Here is a 24,093-nt window from a genome sequence, read left to right as displayed (position 1 = left end):
ACTAATAAGCCATTCTAAGATGACTATACAAGTTATTAATCATTTTATTAACCATATAAAAATAGTAACTGCCAAAGTATAGAACATAACACAATCTGAACTATAAAAAAGAATATATGTGTCTCACCTATTTCTGTTTTTTTTCTTTGCAGATTGTGTATTTTAGTTCTCTGTCTCCATATGTGGTACTTCTATGTTTCCTAGTCAGAACACTCTTTCTAAAAGGTTCAATTTATGGCATCCGACACATGTTTACCCCTCAGGTATGTACTTTGTTTCTATTTAAGGCTTATGATCTTGAAAGCATTATGTCTGATGTTAAAATTTTCCCACACTTTGATTCAAGGGATAATTGTTCTAATATATATACACTAGAGGCCTGGTGCATGAAATTCATGCACAGGGGCGGGTGTCCCTCAGCCCAGCCTGCACCCTCTCCAATCTGGGACTACTCGAGGGATGTCCGACTGCTCGTTTAGGCCCGATGCTACCTGGATCGGGCCTAAACGGGCAGTTGGATAGCTCTCTCACAATCCAGGACTGCTGGCTCCCAACTACTCACCTGCCTACCTTCCTGATTGCCCCTAACTGCTTCTGCCTGCCAGCCTGATTGATGCCTAACCACTCCCCTGCCAGCCTGATTGATGCCTAACTGCTCCCCTGCCAGCCTGTTTGCCCCTAACTGCCCTCCCCTGCAAGCCTGGTCACCCCTAACTCCCTTCCCTGCAGACCCAGTCACCCCTAACTTCCCTCCTCTGCAGGCCTGGTCACCCCTAACTGCCCTCTCCTGCAGGCTTGATCACCCCCAACTGCCCTCCCTTGCAGGCCTGGTCCCTCCCAACTGCCCTCCCCTGCTGGTCTGATCACCCACAACTGCCCTCCCTTGCAGTCCTGGTCCCCCCCAACTGCCCTCCCCTTCTGGCCATCTTGTGGTGGCCATCTTGTGTCCACATGGGGGCAGGATCTTTGACCACATGGGTGCAGCCATCTTGTGTGTTGGAGTGATGGTCAATCTGCATATTACTCTTTTATTAGATAGGATAGAGGCCTGGTGCATGGGTGGGGGCCAGCTGGTTTGCCCTGAAGGGTGTCCCGAATCAGGATGGGGGTTCCCTTGGGGTATGGGGTCGCCAGGGCGAGGGGCCTGTGGTGGTTTGCAGGCCAGCCATGCCCCCCACCAACCCAAGCAGAGGCCCTGGTATCTGGGATTTATTTATCTTCTACAATTGAAACTTTGTACCCTGGAACGGAACAAAGCCTTCTGCTTGCTCCGTGGCGGCAGCCATTTCTGTTGGGATTTATTTATCTTTTATAATTGAAACTTTGTAGCCTTAAGTGGAGGCCAAGGCAGGCCAAGGGCTGCAGAAGCTTGGCTTCCTCCATTGCTGGTGGTAACCCTAGCCTCCTGCTCTCTCCAGTTCCGTGGCTGCCACCATTTTTGTTGGGATTTATTTATCTTCTGGATTGGAGGCCTGGGCTGGCCAGGGTGTGGGGAAAGCTTGGCTTCCTCCATCTCTGGGGGCAACTCAAGCCTTCTGCTTTCTCCAGCTCTGTGGCTGCCGTCATTTTTGTTGGGATTTATTTATCTTCTATCATTGAAACTTTGTAACATTGAGTGGAGGCCTGGGCCGGCAAGGGAACGCGGAAAGCTTGGCTTCCTTCATAGCTGGGGAAATCCAAGCCTCCCTCCTGCTCTCTGTGGCTGCAGCCATCTTGGTCGGGTTTATTTGCATATTTGCTCCTGATTGGCTTGTGGGCGTGGCTGTGGGCATGGCTTGTGGGTGTAGTGGAGGTACGGTCAATTTGCATATTACTCTTTTATTAGATAGGTTAGGCTTTCAAAGTATAGCTGTTATGTTATCTAGCCTAGATAAACCAGAGCTTTTATATGTCTTTAATTATCTCCATCTAGCTCCAATTTTAAATGTCCCATTTTAGTTCTAGATTAAGGCTGTCACTATTGAAACTTTAATAATTTCTCTTTTATATTAAACTAGAGGCGCAGTGCATGAATTCATGCACAGGTGGGGACCCTCAGCCTGGCCGGCAATGGGGGCCATCGGGGCTGATCGGAGCGGGCTGGCCGGGGGGTGGGGAGGAACCACCGGAGGTTGGCTGGCTGTGGGAGGTTGGCTGTGGGAGTGCACTGACCACCAGGGGGCAGCTCCTGCATTGAGCATATGCCCCCTGGTGGTCAGTGTGTGTCATAGTGACTGGTTGTTCAGTTGTTTGGTCATTCGGTCGTTTGGTTGCTTAGGCTTTTATATATAGAGATTAACTTCCAATTTTTATACTTGTAAATTTTAGAACTTTTCAATCTTGATTTTTTTTTTCTCCTTCTATTTCAGTGGGTTCTTAACATTTTGTGGCATGGATCCCTTTAAAAAGGCAGTAATAGGAACTTCTTACCAGAAAACATATTCATTTGCTTAGTGTCTCAGGAGGTGGACAAAACATATACAATCCATGGACCCAGGTTAAATCCCTTCTCAGAGAAAATCAATCTTGTTTTGTTTTGAGATTTTTTACTTTCTAAAATAATATTTACCTGGTGAGTTTGAGAAGTTCTGTAATTTTTGTAAATAAATGTACATTTTAGGAAAATTCTCATTTGATTTCATAAAAGGCTCAGAACTTCGGTATGCTCTGTCATTCAGCTTAGAGCTGAACTCAATGCTGGGCACATTGAACTTGCACAGCAATCTTTGTGGACCCATTATTTTGATTTGACAGGAAAGGAAACCAAGTTTTGAGACGTATATTTATTTGGTTAGTCACTGAAATGAACTTATACCTCACTACTACTTTGATAATACTATTTAAGGCAGATACTGAGTTATAAAAATACAATTTCAAATGTAGGTCAGCAATTGGAAGTTATTTGAAGAATGATCATGGTGTGAAATTTGGGCAGAAGATGCTCGCTTCCCAAGAATTATTTGTCACTGCTGGTAGCTGCTTTGATACTGTGTAAAAGGGGCTGTGTTTTTTAGGTATCTGGTTCTAACTTGGTATTCATTCTCTAGTAGCGAAAATATTGACATTGGTATCTGGTGTTCTTGAGTGGTTCATAAGTCCTGTTTAACATTTATCATTGTTGGGACACTTCACTGAGTAACTAGTTAAGATTCATCAGTTTTAGCTACATTTTAATGCAAATCACCTTCAAATGGGACATAACTTAGTGATCAAAATTATTTATAATATTAAAAAAGAAAAGTGTTCTAAGTTTAAAACAACCAACTAGCTTTGGTATGAATTTCTGGCATATCAACTTTTTCTAAGTTGGCAATTGCTTGAGACATAAATCTAAATATTTTATTTAAATAGATATTTTGGAATTTAAACCCTTTGTTATGGCACTTTTTACATGGCCCCCATATTCAAATCTGCACTATTATTAACATTCTAAACCAGGTCTATGGATTACCTTAAAATATATTAATTCTTTGTTCAGCTCACTTTTCATTGACTGTAGATAAGATTCTGTGTTAGTTCACTATACAGGTGATAGTTGATATAATAACAATAAGAAGGTGTTAATTACTTTTAATTTACATTGCTTATATAAGGAAAAAGTACCTAAACACATGAAATATTCCCTAAACCGTGAATGTAGATTTATTTCCTGAATTAGAAGTATAGCAATCTGAATAATGTCCTTAGTAAATAAGTGCTTTCTGCCACCTAGTGGGCGAAGTGGAGATAGGCAGTTGATTGTAGTATTTTAGTAGATCAACACAGAATTAGCAAGATAACAATGGTCAATAAACAATATGCATATCTAAGATAATTATACATACATTATAAGTATAGTAATTATTATGCTATGAAAAAGTCATACATTTCAATAATAATAACTAAAATTAATTGAGCAATAAATTCTAATATTTGAGAGAACCATGGATTTTGTCATCTCTGAGTGTGTTCACATTTCTGTTCCACCCCAGAACTGCTGTGCAACCTTAGGCAGGTTCCTTAACCTTTTGAATATGTAGATAATAACAGCAACAATTTCATAGATTATTGTAAATATTAAATCAGATAATATATATAAAGTGCTCATCAATGTGCCTGCCACTGTAGTCTATATATGTTAGCAGTTTTTGAGCAGTGAGAGTGTGGTAGGCAATGTGGCAAGTTGTATGTCTTATTACTCCTATGATTCAGTTGAGGAAGCAGAAACAGAAAGGACAGGCCACTTACCCTAGGGGGCACTATTTAGACTATTTGGATTATTAAGTGGCAGAATCAGTATCTGAAACTGTCTATGGATCTCATGTTCTTACCTATATTTGGCATTGCTCCCACAAAAGGCAGTTTCATCACAATTGTAAAAAAAAAAAAAAAAGACAAAATGCCAGTTAAAAACACTACTGTTACTAAAATCCAATTTAACTATTTATTGTGGTCTTTGACATATATGGCTAATATTAATTGTTCCACTTGAAAGATTTGATAATTATTTAAGAAGTAAAGCAGAATTACTTAAAATACATGTTCAGCACAGATTCAGAACTTCAGAAGTTGGATCTGAAAGAGTCTTAGATATGATATGAGGTGTGGGCAGAAGTAGGTTTAATTTACCAGCCATTATTATTTAAAAAGTAAATCATAAGTAGGGATCTGAAATAATAGCAATAATCCTATCTAATAATAGAGTAAAATGTAAATTACCATCACTCTGCTACGCCCACAATTGGGCGGTGGGAGGCTGGGGGGCGGGACTCGGGGTGGCCTATCCGGCCATTGAGAGGCACGGATCCCCTGCCACTGAGGGGGGCAGGACTCCCGCCCCCTGCGACTCTCAACGGCCAGATCGAGGCCAAATCCGCGGCCGCTGAGGGGGCCTGGGCGGACACCCAGCTGCGCCTCTCAATGGCACGGTAGCCAGGTGTCCGCGGCAGCCCCCGTCAGCGGCCGTTGAGAGGCACAGGGGGTGGGAGTCCCGCCCCCTGCGCCTCTCAACAGCAGGGTAGCCCCCCTCAGCGGCCACGGACCATCAAAAGCGTGGGAGCTGGGTGCCTGTCCGCTCAGGCACCCAGCTCCCCGCGATCAAAAGCAAAAGTGTGGCAGCTGGATGCCTTTCCGCTCAAGCACCAGGCCTTTCAGAAGCCTCCGCCACGCCGGAGGCTTCTGAAAGGCCTGGTGCACCAGCGATCAAAAGTGAAAGCGTGGCAGCTGGATGCCTGTCCTCTCAGACACCAGGCCTTTCAGAAGGTGCACCAGCAGACAGGCACCCAACTCCCCGCGATCAAAAGCAAAAGCGTGGCAGCTGGATGCCTTTCCGCTCAGACACCAGGCCTTTCAGAAGCCTCCGCCGCGCTGGAGGCTTCTGAAAGGCCTGGTGCACCAGCGATCGAAAGTGAAAGCGTGGCAGCTGGATGCCTGTCCGCTCAGACACCAGCAGACAGGCACCCAGCTCCCCGCGATCAAAAGCAAAAGCGTGGCAGCTGGATGCCTTTCCGCTCAGACACCAGGCCTTTCAGAAGCCTCCGCTGCGCTGGAGGCTTCTGAAAGGCCTGGTGCACTAGCGGACAGGCACCCAGCTCCCCGTGATCAAAAGCAAAAGCGTGTAGCGGACCCTACACGTGCATGATTCAATCATGCACTGGGTCTCTAGTAATAATAATAAGACAAGTAAATAATACAATAATCCTATCTAATAAAAAGATAATATGCAAGTTAACCATCACTCCATCACAAAGATGGCGGTGCCCAGTTCCCTCAGCCCTGCCGGGGTCCCCGAGTCCTGGGGGGTGGCCTTTGAGAGTGGGCAGCGTGAGCGGCCTGGCGGAATGCTTGCTTCATCACTGCGGCAACAAGGCAAGCGTCCCACCCCTGCCGCGGAGGGCCTCTGGGCAGCACGCGTGCGTGGCCTTCTACATGGAAGCTCGGCAAGCAGGTCCCTCCCGGGTGTCCCTTAGGCTTGCTGCTTAGGTTGTCTTTCCTCCTGTGTCTGAAGGGAGGCTGAGGATCTGCCATTGCTGGGTGTTGCTGTCCCTGGGACCACAGCACCACAGGCTGCAGGGCGCTGGCACCCTCCGGAGCTGAGCGCTGCTGTGGGGAGCAGTGCCCACTCTCTGGGATTCACCTGTGCCCGGCATGTTCAGGGGAGGCAGCTGGGAGCAGACAGATCCTGGGCTCCGGGAGTAGGGGGTGGGTAGGGAGCAAGCCGGGGAAGAGGAGGTCAGGGCGATTCATTCCAATGGATCTCACTCCAAGGCTTCATTCAAATGCAGAAAGCTCTCCGGTGATGTCAGAGCCTCGGACCTCGCCTCAGGCTTCTCAGACTCCCCCACCCTTAGGCCGCAGCTCACCAACTTCGGGGAAGGAGGATGTTTGAGAAACTGGCCTATCTGGGTGGAAAAGAGTACGGGAGCATCCCTCTGTTCGCTTCTGTCTGTTTTCTCTTTGTAAATCCCATTTCTGGTTTTCTACACTCTTTCTAAGGGTGACCTGGCTTTTGACAGCAAAAACAGACTCCTCTACAGTTTCACAGCAGACCTCATGGGCTGATTCTGTTGCCTCGCTCTCAGAAACCAGCAGGTGTATACGTGTGTTCATGTAAAAACATTCAAACCAGTAGATAACTTTTATGAGTTTACTTGAGCCAAACTGTCCACATTTGCCAGGAAGCAGAATCTCAAGGGGTTGGGATAATGATCCAGAGAATGGCTGTTTTTCGCTTTGTTTTATTCGTTCTTCTTTTTTTAAATTTAATGTATGTTCATTGATTTCCGAGAGGAAGGGAGTGGGAGAGAGAGACAGAAACATCATCAGTGAGAGAGAATCACCAGTCAGCTGCCTCCTGCACACCTCCAACTGGGGATCAAGCCCACAATGAGGCAAGTGTCCCACCCTGGCCACAGAGAGCCTTTGGGCAGCGGGCGCGGAGCAGCCAGGCCCTGCATAGAGCAGAGAACCATGGGGAGTGGGCCTAGGCCATCAGGGCTCCCGGATTGGAGAAGGCTCCCTGAGGGCTCTCAGATTGGAGAGGGTGCCGGTCGGGCTGAAGGACCCTCCCACCCCCGTGCACGAATTTCATGCACCAGGCCTCTAGTTAATAAATAATGGCACAAGATTAAACTCTGTTTTGCATACTCACAACTATGAACCTACTTTTGTCCACCCCTGTAGGTGCATTTCTCTAATTATGAAAAAGAAGGCTTTCAGGAAAGTCTATTTGAATGAATGAATAATATATGAATTAATACATATGTGAATATGAAAAATATAAATAGTTTAACTCTACCATACTCATCATTAATATCTGCTTTGACTATTAGACTTCCACCAGAAAACACAAAATAGGGTTTTAGTTAAATAATTATTTAACTTTTATTGATAATCGATTTATTTTGCTTTGGATAGAAAACAAAGACATAAATAGGAAGTAATTGAAAATAGTTCACTTCTCTTTTAAATAGTCCTTTGATGATTTGTCTTAAAGTATTTAAAACAAATACTTTTGTTTTAAATTTAGATTTCCATGTAGATAGAAAATCTCTATGCAAGTAACATCTCCATCTGTAAGCTTGATAGTCTACAGTATTTCTTGTTCATATTCCTTGTTTCATTTTCAAATGAAAAAAACTATTTCTAATTAAGAACATATTATCTCCCTGATTTAAATATTATGATGATATATTTAACCAATACAACTAATTCCCTGTAGATTATTCTGAAATATTATTTTGAAGCTGATTTCTATTATGTTTCATTTTAAACAGCTTGATAAAATGCTGGAGCCCCAAGCCTGGAGGGAAGCTGCTACTCAGGTGTTCTTCGCCCTTGGTCTGGGATTTGGTGGTGTCATTGCCTTTTCAAGCTACAACAAGAGAGACAACAACTGCCAGTTTGATGCTATGCTGGTGCCCTTAATCAATTTTTTTACTTCTATCTTGGCCACATTGGTGGTGTTTGCAGTTCTGGGCTTCAAAGCAAACGTCATAAATGAGCAATGCATTGAAGAGTATGAATATTAATTTCCTTTAGCTTTCGATGGCAGAATTATATAAAAATTACCCCCCCCCAAAAAAAAACCCAAAAAACTCTTAAGTGTTCATTAACATGTTGTTCTCTTTTTCAGAAATACTAAAATGATTGAAACATTTTTGAAAATGGGCAGCATTTCTCAGGCTATTATTCCCCCTCACATCAACTTTTCAGCTATTACTGCAGAAGATTATCACGAAGTTTATGACATCATTAAAAGAGTGAAAGGGGAGGAGTTTCCTGCTCTTAATCTACAATACTGTCATGTTGAAGATGAGCTAAATAAAGTTAGTAGCTATGTTTAAGCAATAAAATAGGTATCATTCAGTTAAAATATTCATTCTCCAGAAGACATTTTTGGTTAGGAAAATGACCATTACAGTTTTAACATTCACATTCTTTATTTCAGAGGACAACTTTCTTAAATCATTAAAGGTTTCCTTTACTTTGAAAAACAATTTCATTGATTAATCCACAGTAATTTAAAATATGAATATAAATGAAGTGATTTTCATCATATAAAATGAAATCGGTCTGATACCTTTCCTTGTATAATATTTAATATAAAAATTATATCATGATTATCACATATTGCATGATTATTTTGGCACATTAATGATTTTTGGCCATTTTAATAATTGTGTTCAACAAGTTATGATTAAGTTCTTTTTCTTAGCCAGTATAATATATTTTAATAAATATAAAATAGGTGAACATTAATAAATATTCTTGTATTGCTTGTCACCTTCTCTCTGGATTGTCAAAAATAAAATGTCATAGAGAAATTACCATTCATCACTTGATTTAAGATACTTGAGACTTAAACATAAAGAATCATGTGCAGCATGATCTCGCTCATATGTGGAATCTAAATAACAAAATAAACTGATGAACAAAGTGGATCCAGAGACATAGAAGCATGGAACAGAGTGCAGAATCTGGAAGGGAAGGCAGGGGAGGGTGGATGGGTGGGAAGTAACAACCAAAGACCTTGTATGCATATATGCATAACCCATGGACACAGACAATAGGGTAGTGAAGGCTGGGGGTAGGGAGACTGGGTGGGCTGGAGGGGGTCAATGGGGGAAAAAGTGGGACATATGTAATACTTTCAACAATAAAGAATTATTTAAAAACAAACAAAAAATAATATACTCCTTGTTCGGCAGAGTGAAGGACACTCACAGCTGTGGGGTTGGGGGCTCCTGTGGCATGATTATGTTGCTTCCTAATCCCATGCAGCCCTCTCTCACAGAGCATGTAGCTTTGGGAGGGAGGGCTACTGTGGTCCGTGGTCCCCTGTGCCCTGCTGACATCAGGTCTCAGGCTTGGTCTGATCCACCTTTTCAAATCCCCTGTTCACTCCTAGTGATGTTCTGCTAGGACCCTGCTTCCAATATTCCTTGAGCCAGGCATCCAAGGATTGGCATGGGCAGAACTGTTACAGAGCTAGTCAGTCAGATATACATGTCAGGATAGGTCTGAACATAAAAAAAAAAAAAAAAGAATCATGCAGAAAATTATGGACAAAGCCATCTATATATATAAAAGCCTGATATGCTAAGTGTCTGACCAATTGGTCTACTGTTTGGTAGCTATGATGCATACTGACCACCAGGAGGCAGATGCTCTGACCCGTAGGTTGGCTTGATGCTGGGATCCAGCCAATCAGGACTGGGCAAGATAGGCTGGACTTGCCCTGGAACTTCCCCGTGGTCCCTCCCCAGCTGGCCAACCTCCTGTGTCCCTCTCTGGCTGGCCAGCCCCCATCGGCCTTGATTGAGACTGGGCAAGACGGCCCCAATCGGCCCCAATTGCTGGCCAGGCCGAAGGACCCCACACATGCACGAGTTTGTGCACCGGGCCTCTAGTCATTAATATAAAAATCTTGAATCCTGTATGGAAAGACAATTACTATCTTACCCTTTAAAGGTGTTTTGTTGTTGTTTTTAAATTCTGGTTTATTTTTTTTCTTTATGAGATAACACAATCAACTTGTTAGTTGAAAGGCACAGTTCCTTAGGAGACAATATGATTCTGCATGTTTATTTCCAGTCCCCCCAAGGCATTATTCAGAGTTCCTCTTCTTTGTAACTGATGTATGTAGCCATCACTTAAAATTGCTCTGTATTCATTTTGTTATTCTGTCTATTTTACAGGAGATTCAGGGAGTTGGTTTAGCTTTCATTGCCTTTACAGAAGCAATGACACATTTCCCTCTAGCTCCCTTCTGGTCAGTGTTGTTCTTCCTCATGCTGATAAATCTAGGCCTCAGCAGCATGTTTGGAGTCATCGAAGGGATCATCACGCCTGTGGTAGACAGTTTCAAAGTGAGGAAAGACTTGGTTACTGGTGAGTTTTTATGTATTTGACTTTCCATTGATTGATATAGGCCATTTTACTCTTGGTGAGAGACCAGAAGTGGAAATAGGAATGTGTTGTTTGGGGTTTTATTAATGTCTATTTGTAAATATGTATTGCTATTATTTGTTATTTTATTTATATAAATGTATAATCATATAATTATTTAATGTATAATTGCAAATGATAGACTTAATACATCATATTATTAGTGATTACTTATTATACTAGAGGCCCGATGCACGAAATTCGTGCACTCAGCGGCGGAGGGGTGGTTCCCTCAGCCTGGCCTGTGCCCTCTCAGCCTTTGGAGGAGATGTCCAACTGATAGCTTAGGCCCGCTCCGTAGCAGTCAGACATCCTTAGCACCTGCAGAGGCGGGAGAGGCTTCTGCCACCACCATGATGCTGCCTGGCTTCTGGCTGAGTGGAGCTCACCCTGTGGGAGCGCACTGACCACCAGGGGGAAGCTCCTGCATTGAGTGTCTGCCCCCTGGTGGTCAGTGGGCATCATAGTGACCATTTGTTCTGCGGTTCAGTCAATTTGCATATTAGCTTTTTATTATATAGAATTGCTCTTAATTAGTAGTTATGTCATCATGAATTACTGGCACTAGAATAAAGTCATAGATTGTTCATGTATTAATTTGTATACAAGTCAAATAATTAACTATAACAAGTCTCAGAACCAAAACTCCTTTTCCAAAAGTGTGTAGCTAAAATGGGTAAATCTAAATTTCTAGTGTAAAATAGCAATTGTGGTCTACTAGTAGTTCATAGCTCTAGGTAGGAAAGCAAATAAAACAACTTATCAATATCGATGCTTGTTAATAAGCCAATCTGCAAGCACTTAGTAAAGTACCAGTTTTGTACTGCATTTGAGGGATATAAAAGATATGAGAAATTATAACAGAGAAACAAAGATATAGGCAAGCCCCTTCTCAAAAAAATAATAGTATTGTTAATTAAAAGCAAGCTGGGTAGATAAAAAGACTTGTACCATGTAATATACTTATAGATAGCATAATAGAGACTTTACATGTTATACGAATTAAGAAGAAACAAAAGTCATCTAAGTATATGCTTGAACTGACAATGAAAAAGGTGGAAATTGAATTTGAAAGAGGAGAGGTCTTCTCACAGGTCAGAGGATGTAGCACATGTAGAGATAAAGTGAACAGTAAGGAAGCCAACCAGATCAGCGTGCAAGAATAGTGTCGGTAAGTGAGGCAAACATAAGTTGGATAAAAAACCTGTAGGTGATCTTGAATGCTGGGCAGTGGTGCATAAGCTTCCCGAGGCTCTGTGTTTAGCTCTGAAAGATCTTAGTAATATTTTATGTGTAAATAAGTCTCAAATATACACCTTTACCACTTACTGCTCTGCTAAGTGTGTGTGTGTGTGTGTGTGTGTGTGTGTAAAACAATTTAAGCAGTTCCTTAAATATTGATACTAAATATCCTCCACTGAGCTGAAAATAAGTGAGAAACTTCTTTATCTTTATCAAAAGGCAGTCTCTACTTCTTTAGTGTCTATTTCATTTAAGGCTATCGATATTCTGCCTGATGTGCAGGCTAAATAAGAGCCATCTTTGCTGCGTCCCTCGTCTTTGTCTCATATCCAAAGCCCGTGAGGTAAGAGGGCTTGCAAATTCAGGAGAAAGCAACAGTGTAGAGGGAAAAACACACACTGTAGTGTCTACTGCCTACTGAGAGACCTATTTGGGCAGAGCAAAGGGAATGTACTCTCTTCTCCCATTACCCGTCTTCAGGATCATACCTATATTCAAGTTACATTTGACCCCATGAAGCGTTCCTCCATCAACTTTGCCACATGTGTTTTTGTCTTCTCTAGTAGAACAGTGCGATTTAAATAAGCAAACTCCCATTATCTTTTCATCTCACATCTCCAGCAAAACTCTGCCTGTACCACCTAGAATACACTTTCTTCATGTTTGCCTTATACTGGGGTGTAATTAGGAGACAGTGAAAGTGAAACAGACTATGGTCCATATTCAAGCTCTGCTACTTCCATCCTGATACTTTTAAGTACAATATACTGTCACAAGCATTTAAACATTTCAATATATGATAGATTCCAAATATAGTACATTTTACTTCTCCTTTTCTACTCATATGTTTATATATATTTGTTTATGTATGGTGCAGCTCATAACCCTAGCATAGTGCTTCAGAGATGGCCTAATATGACCCATACCTGTTGAGATTGTTAGGAAACCCCATCTTCAAACCCAGGGATTTCTCTGTTCTTGCCTTCTTTTGCTTTTGCTCACCTCTGTTGACAACTAGAACACAGTCATCTTTTATTTTTTATTTATTTATTTGTTTACTGGGTATTTTATTTTATTTATTTTGCATTTTAATTTCTTTATTGATTGAGGTATTACATATTTGTCCTCATTGCCCCATTACCTTCCCAATCCCCACAACTCATGCCCTCACCCCCCTGTTGTCTGTGTACACTGGTTAGGCTTATATGCATGCATACAAGTCCTTTGGTTGATCTCTCTCCTGTACCCCCCACCCTCCCCTACCTTCCCTCTGAGGTTTGACAGTCTGATCGATGCTTCCCTGTCTCTGGATCTGTTTTTGTTCATCAGTTTATGTTGTTCATTATTTCCCATAGATGAGTGATATCATGTGATATTTACCTTTCTCTGACTGGCTTATTTCACTTAGCATAATGCTCTCCAGTTCCATCCATGTTGTTGCAAATGGTGGGAATTCCTTCTTTTTTAGTGCAGCATAGTATTCCATTGTGTAGAGGTAACACAGTTTTTTAATCCACTCATCTGCTGATGGGCACTTAGGCTGTTTCCAAATCTTAGCTATGGTGAATTTTGCTGCTATGAACATAGGGGTGCATATATCCTTTCTGATTGATGTTTCTAGCTTCTTGGGATATATTCCTAGAAGTGGGATTACTGGGTCAAATGGAAGTTCCATTTTTAGTTTTTTGAGGAAACTCCATACTGTTCTTCACAGTGGCTGCACCAATCTGCATTCCCACCAGCAGTGCACAAGAGTTCCTTTTTCTCCGCATCCTCTCCAACATTTGTCGTTTATTGATTTGTTGATGATAGCCATTCTGACAGGTGTGAGATGGTACCTCATTGTCGTTTTAATTTGCATCTCTCGGATAATTAGTGACTTTGAGCATGTTTTTATATGTTTCTTGGCCTTCCTTCTGTCTTCTTTCAAAAAGTTTCTATTTAGGTCCGTTGCCCATTTCTTGATTGGATTATCTTCCTTTTGTTAAGTTGTATGAGTTCCTTGTAAATGTTGGAGATTAAACCCTTATTGGTGATAACATTGGCAAATATGTTCTCCCATGTAGTGGTCTTTCTTATTGTTTTGTTGATGGTTTCTTTTGCTGTGCAAAAGCTTCTTATTTTGATGTAGTCCTATTTGTTTATTTTCTCTTTATTTTCCATTGCCCTAGGAGCAGTATCAGTGAAGAAATTCCTTTGGCATATGTCTGAAATTTTGCTGCCTGTGGATTCCTCTAGTATTTTTATGGTTTCCCTTTTTATGTTTAAGTCCTTTATCCATTTTGAGTTTATTTTTGTGTATGATATAAGTTGGTGGTCTAGTTTCATTTTTTTGCATGTATCTGTCCAATTTTCCCAACACCATTTACTGAAGAAACTGTCTTGATTCCATTGTATGTTCATGCCTCCTTTGTCAAATATTAATTGGGCATAGTGGTTTGGGTCAATTTCTGGGTTCTCTATTCTATTCCATTGATCTATATGTCTATTCTTGTGCCAGTACCAGGCTGTTTTGAGAACAGTGGCATTGTAATACAGCTTGATATCTGGTATTTAGATCCCACCTACTTTGTTCTTCTTTCTCAGGATTGCTGCAGCTATTCAGGGTCTTTTTTATTCCAGATGAATTTTTGGAGAGTTCTTTCTAGGTCTGTGAGATATGCCGTTGGTATTTTAATGGGGATAGCATTGAATCTATAGATTGCTTTGGGTAGTATGGACATTTTGATGATATTGACTCTACCAATCCATGAACACAGTATATTCTTCCATCTGTTTATATCTTCCTCTATCTCTTTTTTCAGTGTCCTATAGTTTTTTGCATATAGGTTTTTTACCTCTTTAGTTAAGTTTATTCCTAGGTATCTTAATTTTTTTGGTACAATGGTAAATGGTATTGATTTTTTAGTCTCTTTTTCCGTAAGTTCACTATTTTTGTATAGAAATGCCATAGATTCCTTGGCTTTAATTTTGTATCCTGCTACCTTGCCGAATTAATTTATTAAGTCTAATAATTTTTTGATGGAGTCTTTAGGGTTTTCTATGTACAGTATCACGTCATTGGCAAATAAGGACAGCTTTTCTTCTTCTTTTCCAATTTGGATGCCTTTTATTTCTTCTTCTTGTCTGATAGCAATGGCTAGTACTTCCAGTACTATGTTGAACAGGAGTGGTGAGAGTGGGCATCCCTGTCTTGTTTCTGTTCTTAGGGGAAATGGTTTTAGTTTTTGTCCATTGAGTGTGATGCTGGCTGTGGGTTTATCATATATGGCTCTTATAATGTTGAGGTATGATCCTTCTATTCCCACTTTGCTGAGAATTTTTATCAAGAAAGGGTGTTGGATTTTGTCAAATGCTTTTTCTGCGTCAATTGATATGACTATGTGATTTTTCTCCCTCAATTTGTTTATGTGATGCATCATGTTTTTTGATTTGTGGATATTGTACCATCCTTGCTTCCCTGTGATAAATCCTGCTTGGTCATGGTGTATGATCTTTCTGATGTACTGTTGGATCCGATTTGCTAGAATTTTGTGGAGGATTTTGGCATTTATGTTCATGAAGGATATCCTATCTAATAAAAGAGTAATATGAAAATTGACCATCACTCCAACAAACAAGATGGCTGCCCACATGTGGTCAAAGATGGCTGCCCTCATGTGGACACAAGATTGCCACCACAAGATGGCCAGCAGGGGAGAGCAGTTGGGAGGGATCAGGCCAGCAGGGGAGGGCAGTTGGGTGCAATCAGGCCTGCAGGGGAGGGCAGTTGGGGGGGACCAGGCCTGCAGGGGAGGGCAGTTAGGGGTGACCAGGCCTGCAGAGGAGGGCAGTTAGTGGCAAACAGGCTGACAGGGGAGCAGTTAGGCATCAATCAGGCTGGCAGGGGAGTGGTTAGGGGGTGATCTGGCTGGCAGGCATAAGCGTTTAGGGGCAATCAGGAAAGCAGGCAGGTGAGCATTTGGGAGCCAGAAGTCCTGGATTGTGAGAGGGTTGTCCGACTGCCCATTTAGGCCCGATCCCATTGTGTCCCATAGGTTTTGGATTGTTGTGTTTTTATTTTCATTAGTTTCCAGGATGTTTTTAATTTCTTCTTTGATCTCATTGGTAAACCAATCAATATTTAATAACATGCTATTCAGTTTCCAAGTGTTTGAGTTTTTGGGATCGGGCCTAAATGGGCAGTCGGACATCCCTCGAGGGGTCCCAGATTGGAGTGGGTGCAGGCTGGGCTGAGGGACACAACCCCCATGCAGGAATTTCGTGCACCGGGCCTCTAGTTAGCCTATAATTCTCTTTCATTGTGTTGTCTTTATCTGATTCTGTTATTAGGGTGATGCTGGCTTCATAGAATGAGCTTGGAAGTGTTCTTTCTTCTTGAATTTTTTTGAATAGTCTGAGGAGGATAGGTTTTAGTTCTTCCTTGAATGTTTGCTATAACTCTCCTGTGAAGCTGTCTGGCCCTGGGCTTTTGTTTGCTGGAAGCTTTTTGATGACTGCTTCTATTTCTTCCATAGTTATCAGCCTATTGAGATTTTTAGAATCTTCCTGATTGAGTTTTGGGAGGTTGTATTTTTCTAGAAATATGTCCATTTCCTCCAGGTTGTCTAGTTTGTTGGAATAGATTTGTTCATAGTATTTTTTAAACAATCCTTTGTATTTCTGTGCAGTCTGTTGTTATTTTGCCTCCATCATTTCTGATTTTGTTTATTTGGGTCCTCTCTCCTTGTTTCTTGGTGAGTCTGGCTAAAGGTTCATCAATCTTGTTTATCCTTTCAAAGAACCAGCTCTTGGTTTCATTGATCTTTTGTATTGGTTTTCTTTTGGTCTCTATGTCATTTATTTCTGCTCTAATGTTTATTATCTTCATTCTGCTCACTCTGGGCTTTTCTTATTGCTCTCTTTCTATTTTTTTGAGTTGTAGCGTTAGATGATTTACTACCATTTTTTCTTGTTTTTTGAGGTAGGCTTGTAGAGCTATAAACTTCCCTCTCAGGACTGCTTTCATTGTGTCCCATAGGTTTTGGATTGTTGTGTTTTTATTTTCATTAGTTTCCAGGATGTTTTTAATTTCTTCTTTGATCTCATTGGTAAACCAATCAATATTTAATAACATGCTATTCAGTTTCCAAGTGTTTGAGTTTTTGGGATTGTTTTTATTGTAGTTTATTTCTAATATTATGCCATTGTGGTCTGAGAAGATGCTTGATATGATTTCAATCTTCTTGAATTTGGGGAGACTTTGCTTGTGACCCAATATGTGGTCTATTTTTGAAAATATCCCATGTGCACTTGAGAAGAACGTATATTCCATGACTTTGAGGTGAAATGGTCTGAAGATATCAATTAAGTCCATCTGGTCTAGTGAGTCATTTATGATTGCTGTTTATCTGCAGATTTTTTGTCTAGAAGATTTATCCAGTGATGTCAGTGGTGTATTAAAGTCCCCTACTATGATTTTATTGTTGTCGATCTCTCTCTTGATATCTTCCAGGAGTTTTTTTATGTATTTGGGTGCTCCTGCATTGGGTGCATATATGTTTACCAGCGTTATATCCTCTTGTTGTATCAATCCCTTTAGTATTATGAAGTGGCCTTCCTTATCTCTTGTTATGGCCTTCACTTTGAGGTCTATTTTGTCAGATATAAGTATTGCTACCCCAGTTTTTTTTTTCATTTCCATTTTCCTGAAAGATATTTTTCCATCCCTTCACATTCAGTTTGTGTGAGCCCCTTGTTCTGAGGTGGGTCTCTTGTAGACAGCATATATATGGGTCATGTTTTTTTTATCCATTCAGCCACTCGATGTCTTTTGATTGGAGCATTTAGTCCGTTTACATTTAAAGTTATTATTGAAAGTTACTTGTTTGTAGCCATGTTTATTTTTTGAGGCTGTGTTCCTTCTTACCTTTTTGTTTCTTCTTTTTACAGCATTCCCTTTAGCATTTCTTGCATTGTTGGCTTAGTAGTGATAAACTCCCTTAGCCTTTTTTTGTCTGTGAAGCTCCTGATTTCCCCTTCAATTTTGATTGATAGTCTTGCTGGATAGAGTATGCTTGGATTCAGTCCCTTGCTCTGCATCACTTTGTATATCTCCTTCCATTCCCTTCTAGCTTGATGTGTTTCTGTTGAGAAATCATTTGATAATCTGATGGGGAATCCTTTGTAGGTAACTCTCTGTCTCTCTCTTGCAGCCTTTAAGATTCTCTCTTTGTCAATAACATTTGCCATTGTAATTATGTTGTGTCTTGGTGTGGGTCTTTTGGGATTCATCTTGCTTGGGACTCTCTGTACTTGTGTAACTTTTTTCTTCCCCATATCAGGGAAGTTTTCTTTCATTATTTCTTCAAATAAATTTTCTAAACCTTGTTGCTTTTCTTGTCCTTCTGGCAGCCCTATTATATATATATGTTATTTCATTTTGCATTGTCCCAAAGCTCCCTTAGGCTCTCCTGCTTTTTTTCTCTAGTTGCTGTTCAGATTGGGCTTGTTTCTGTACTTTATCTTCTAACTCACTAATTCAGTCCTCTGTTTCTTCTAGTCTCCTGTTGAAGCCTTCCATGGTGTTTTTGATTGTAGCTATGTCATTTTTCATTTATTCCTGATTTTTGCATAGGTTGTTGATTTTCTTGTCTATCCAGTGTATGAAGTGTATGACCATTACTCTGAATTCTTTTTCTGTCATGTTGCATGCTTCTGTTTCACTTATTTCCTTTCTTGGCGATTCCTTTTTTTCTTTCCTCTGGGGGTTGTATCGTTGTCTCCCTATTCTGACTATCACCAGAAGGTTCAAATGTCGAGTTGCAGGGGCCTGGGCTGTGTGCAGTGGGAGTTTTGCACCCCCCAAGTGTCACTGAAGAGCTCTGACACCAAGATGTGCAGCTGCTGTGTGTTGGTGGGAGCCAGGCTTGCCCCAGATCAGACTTGTGTGTGCACCTAAAGTCAGGGACCCTGCCTGCACCACGTTGAAACAGAGAACCCACTGGCATGTGCCAAAAATCAAAATCCCCTAGTGCGTGTCAAGAGTCAGAGGCTCTCTGTGTCCGCACTAAGAATCGAGTATCAGAGTCTCTGTTGCTTGGTGCTACCTTGCACTGAGAATCATGGTCCCTGTGTGCGCATGTGCCAAGAATTGGAGGGCAGTTGGGGGGGACCAGGCCAGCAGGGGAGGGCAGTTGGGGGTGACCCGGCTGGCAGGGGAGGACAGTTAGGGGTGACCAGGCTGGCAAGGGAGGGCAGTTAGGAGCAATCAGGCTCACAGGGGAGCAGTTAGGCATCGATCAGGCTGGCAGGGAAGTGGTTAGGGGGTGATCAGGCTGGTAGGCAGAAGCAGTTAGGGGCAATCAGGCAGGCAGGCAGGCAGGCAAGCAGTTGGGAGCCAGCAGCCCTGGATTGTGAGAGGGATGTCTGACTGCCCATTAGAGGGCTGTCAGATTGGAGAGGGTGCATGCTGGGCTGAGGGACACCCCCCGCCCCGACCGTGCACGAATTTCATGCACCAGGCCTTTAGTTTTATTATAAACTGCATTATTCTCATTATTAATGCAGAAATTCAGAGCTTCCAAAACAATAAAATGCTATTAAAAGTAGGAATTACCACCTAGTCAGCGTGCTCAGTGGTTGAATTCCCGGTCAGGGCACATGCTCGGTTTGTTGGCTTGATCCCCAGTTTGGGGTGTGCAGGAGGCAGCCGATCAATGATTCTCTGTCATCATTGATGTTTTAATCTCCCTATCCCTCAATAAAACATATTTTAAAAAACATAGAAATGACCTATGAAAATTTTCTGCTTGAAAAGGTCACTGCTCTTAATAAAGAGAAGAAAGGCATGGGGATTTATACTTTTAAAATCTTCACAGGTTTACCTCATTTATTATTTGTGCTTGGTAAGTAAGTTTACACAGACTAAGGGAGATAGTTGTATTACTGTCTAACAGTGAATTTATATTAAATCTGTGCTAAATCCAGGTAACTACTACCACTATGTAATATTCCACAATATTAGGAAAGGTATTGCCTTTGCATATTATTGACAAGTTATAAAAGTGAAAAAAAATGTATTTTGAATATAATAATTCATAATACAACTTAAAATACTTGATTCTGAATAAGGGTTTAATTTTTCATTTATTCCTTTTGTCCAGTTATCTGTTGTTTTCTGGCATTTTGTATTGGCCTGATGTTTGTGCAGCGCTCTGGAAATTACTTTGTTACAATGTTTGATGATTATTCTGCTACGCTGCCACTTCTAATTATAGTCATTTTTGAGAATATTGCTGTATCCTTTGTCTATGGCACAGATAAGTAAGTATATTTTCATATCTATTTTGGAAACACCAATTGACATTATCTATTTAATTTAGAAGGGGAGAAAAATGATTAGAGGAGAAAATGCCACAAATGAAATCTTTTGAAGGCTCTACTTTATTTAACAATTTTAATAAAGTATATTCGCCTATTAGGTAATTAGATAGAATTGTGTAGATGGTAATGTAGTCTAGGATTCTGGAGCTTTGATTTAATGCTGGTTGTCAATTAGAAAGGTCCAAGATCTAGTGGCTATTTTCCACAAACCTTATTGTTTTGAGTTATTATTGTTATCTACGTTTTACAGATGAGAAAACTCAGGCTCAGTGAGATACCAAGTGACTTGCTCATCGAACCTGCCCAGAGACAGACCTGGGACTCATAGTCATTTCTGCTTAGCTCCCAGCCTATGCTTCTAATTACTTTCTGACCTGTTTCATGAGAGGAATTTTATTTTTATGCTACATAATGCCTTGTGGAACAGGCCAATTTTGGGAAAATACAGTGTGTCCTCCAAAAATGTATACACAGTTTAATAGCTGATAGCTCAATTTTGAGAATGAAATGTATTTTAATAAACACTGCCTTTATAATTATTCAAAGTGTGTGTATACATTTTTGGGACACCAGATATCTGCTCTGAGATATATATGGCATTTGATATAAACAAACGTCATATTTATATGGAGTCATTATTTGGATTCACAAGATGCCTTTAACCTCTGAGTTACATACCTGCTTGATGTGAGAAATATATATACTTGCTGTGAGATGAAGCATTAGAGTAATCTCAGAAGAAAAATGTTCCTGGAGGCATTTTTGGCAAAATATTGTCCAATTTCTTTTTAAGTTGCTGTCTTTAGTGAACATGTATAGACTAAAACAATAAGATCATCAAGCTTGTTAGAGGTCTGTGTAAAGTAAGAATGTGTGTTAAATGAAGACCAGAGCCCTCTTACCCAACACAGAGAGGAACATATTAACATTGAATAAGCTTTGTGAGAATGTTTTTATTACTTTCAAAAGCTCCAGGTAGGGGACCTTCCATTTTATAGTCATGTGCTAGACAGCAATAGTAGCAATAGCTGTCTGACATGCACTGATTCTTAAACTTCATAAAAATACTCTGTGGTGACTAATAGCTTCCATGTCACATGGAGAATGTGCCCTGCCTGTACAGAAGGACTTAGTATATTAGTTGTAGAGCCAGGACTTTAACTTAGACTTTAATTTCAAAACCAGCCATCTGTACACTCTATCAAGCTACCCACAAGTTCTAACCTGCATTGTATTGAAATTTGATAAAGTATTGCTAATGCTGTGTTCATAGAGTAGGAAGTCATCAGTAGAAGGAAACATTTCAGTAGTTGGCTAAAGAGTGCTTTACCTAAATAAAAATTATAGTATGTATTTAACTGGTTCCATTTTACTTTATATGTTCTTAATTTATGTCATCTTCCAGTGTAACTTTTTGATAAGCATAAAATGTCATATGGTATCATGTCTAATTCCCTGTCAAATCATTGGTCTAATGCACATTTATAAGGTAATACATAAAATTGAGAGATAATTACCTTCTTTTTATTTAGATTTATGGAAGACATAAGAGATATGATGGGCTTTGCTCCCTACAGATATTACTACTATTTGTGGAAATATAGTACTCCTATAGTGCTATTATCACTGCTAATAACTACTACTGTGAATATGATATTAAGTCCTCCTGGCTATGATGCATGGAATAAAGACAAGGTAAAATACAAAATAAGGAAGTTTTTATCTTTTGCTTTATTCACAGTATATTTTACTATTTAATGATTGGTGTTGCTTTTATGCAAGGATCTTGAGATATATGTTTTGTTCATTCCCAAAAATATATGTTTTTTTTATACATTGTAGATTTTTATACATTGTAGATTACATCAAATACTAATTTGGTTCTCATTAAAGTAGCTTTATTCATGTCACCACGTAGATGAACCAATTATTATTCAATCTTTAACTAGAAAACATTTTGCTCAAACCACCGGAAATATTTTCCCTTATAAATGTATTAAATCATATACCAGATACTATTTTCTGATGAAAAGATGCATTAACCATATAGATATAATGTAAACAACTATCAAAGTAATATTTTGTTATAACTATTTAATATTAGCAATGACTATTTAGATTCTGTCGTCAAGCTGTATTACCCATATCATAATGCAACCATTACGTATACATGGGATGCTATAAAGTTAGAGTGCTTATTTTTCAGAAGTATCTCTGACCTTTATTCTATGATCAAAAATTCTATATAATAACAACTGAATTCATGACTGGGCATAAACAAGTCTGTTATCCCTCACCAAAACCCAGAAATGCAATAAAATTTAGATTTCAGAAAGTCAATATGGCATATGTAACAGGTATCTATTGCTTAATAACAAACTACCTCCTAAATGTCACAATTGAAAACAATGCTGATTATTATTTCTTGGGTGCTGTGGGTGAGCTGGATGAGTCTTCTTTTGGTCTTGCCTAAGCTAACTCATACAGTTGATTAAACTTGAAGAGCCAGTTTCTCTCTGTAATTTTTCATTCTTGGCTTGTTCCAACTAATATGACTTATGGCAGCATTCTATGAAGCAGAGCAGAAATTGCAAGGCCTTTAAGGTCTAACCTTGAAGTTGCTTAATGTCATTTCCACGCCATTCTGTTGGCCATAGTATGTCACAAGAACAGCTCGAATTCTTTGCTTACAAACCTGAGACAAATATAATATTTTTTCCATACTTGCAGGGAAAATCGATTATTAATACATATTTTGGTGTTAACAGGCATCTAAGGAATTTCTGAAATTTCCAGCGTGGGCAATGGTTATCTGTATGTCTCTGGTAATCCTGGCACTACTCCCCATCCCGACTGTCTTCTTCATTCGTTGCTGCAACCTTAAGGACAATAGTTCCGGTAATTTAGCCTCTGTGGCCTATAAAAGAGGAAGGGTACTAAAGGAGCCTGTAAACTCAGAGGGAGATGATGCAAGCCTCATTCATGGAAAGATACCAAGCGAAATGTCATCTCCAAATTTGGGTAAAAATATTTATCGGAAACAGAGTGGATCACCGACTTTGGATACTGCTCCCAATGGGCGGTATGGAATAGGGTATCTGATGGCAGATGTGGCAGATATGCCAGATATGCCGGAATCTGACTTGTAGCCGGGGGCGGGGGTGTTGGGTCAGTGGGTTTTATTTTAGTTAATTTCTATCAATCAACATTGGCTTCATGAAGAGAAGCCTTAGGCTTCACGTATCAGAGGGCGATCTCAGGTGTTCCCTGGCTGTGATCTTGAACACTAACAGTGTATGTAAATTCAGCTGGTGTATTCCTTTGTATTCTTCAGTTTACATCTGCACAGGAAGAGTGGCAGACAAAGCTTACAGCGACTGAGGTTCATGTTTGTCAGAATTTTTAAAAACACTTTTGGTGATTTTTCAAGTATTTCTTTCTCTAAAAAAACAGGTGTTACCTCGGTTTCTAGTAATTTCTGGATGTAATGGCATTTGCAATTCAAAAATGGTGTACGCACTTTAAAATGCATGTTTGCCTTTAGGGTAACTCCCAATATTACAATGAGCAGTTCTGTAAGTTGGTGCCTCTCAGCACATTTCTGTGACTGTTTTGTGTAGATAGGCTGTACTTATTTTGGATGCATTGCATTGCAATTAGTTGAAGAAAACTGCAAAATATTTTCTTATGTGATTGCTGTATAGTGCAATAGTATCAAAGAATAAGAAGGCACTAATGTTGGGATGAAAGGTTATATTTAGGATCATGTGTGTGATGGCTGTATATTTTGTGTGAAATATGTGTGAAAATGATGTAAGTGTGAGTCACTTAGCACTCTCAAGAATTATGCAGATTCTGCATTTTTCTATGCCATGTGCCTAAAAAACTTACTTGATGTTTATTGTGGATTCAATATTACTCATAGTATATTTATACAATATACTTGCAATGTATATAGATGTATATTAGTATTCTAAGTACTGATTTGAAAACTTGAAGCAAGATGGCATTTTATTTCATATCTTTATGTTTTGCTTCTGTTTTATGCAAATATGAATCCTTTTTTAAGTGATTGTTAAA

The 24,093-nt window shown here is 40.2% G+C and overlaps 1 protein-coding gene across 1 annotated transcript in view; it reads left to right on the top strand.

Annotated features, from left to right (window-relative positions):
* Positions 1-23,162, top strand: part of SLC6A15 (solute carrier family 6 member 15) — a gene marked incomplete at its 3' end in the record, with an annotated part of 60,928 nt that extends 37,766 nt beyond the window's left edge. The window contains exons 6-12 of the mRNA XM_079773551.1: positions 153-263; positions 7,734-7,975; positions 8,093-8,285; positions 10,158-10,350; positions 19,794-19,953; positions 21,546-21,708; positions 22,782-23,162. Of these exons, the coding sequence (XP_079629677.1) occupies positions 153-263; positions 7,734-7,975; positions 8,093-8,285; positions 10,158-10,350; positions 19,794-19,953; positions 21,546-21,708; positions 22,782-23,162 (1,443 nt within the window). The remainder of the gene's footprint in view (positions 1-152; positions 264-7,733; positions 7,976-8,092; positions 8,286-10,157; positions 10,351-19,793; positions 19,954-21,545; positions 21,709-22,781) is intronic.
* Between the last annotated feature and the right edge of the window lie 931 nt (positions 23,163-24,093).

The sequence above is a fragment of the Cnephaeus nilssonii genome, assembly GCF_951640355.1.
Source record: "Cnephaeus nilssonii genome assembly, chromosome: 6".
Lineage (NCBI taxonomy): Eukaryota > Metazoa > Chordata > Mammalia > Chiroptera > Vespertilionidae > Cnephaeus > Cnephaeus nilssonii.
The sequence above is the reverse complement of the archived record's forward strand: the minus strand, read 5'-3'. Positions and strand labels throughout refer to the sequence as shown.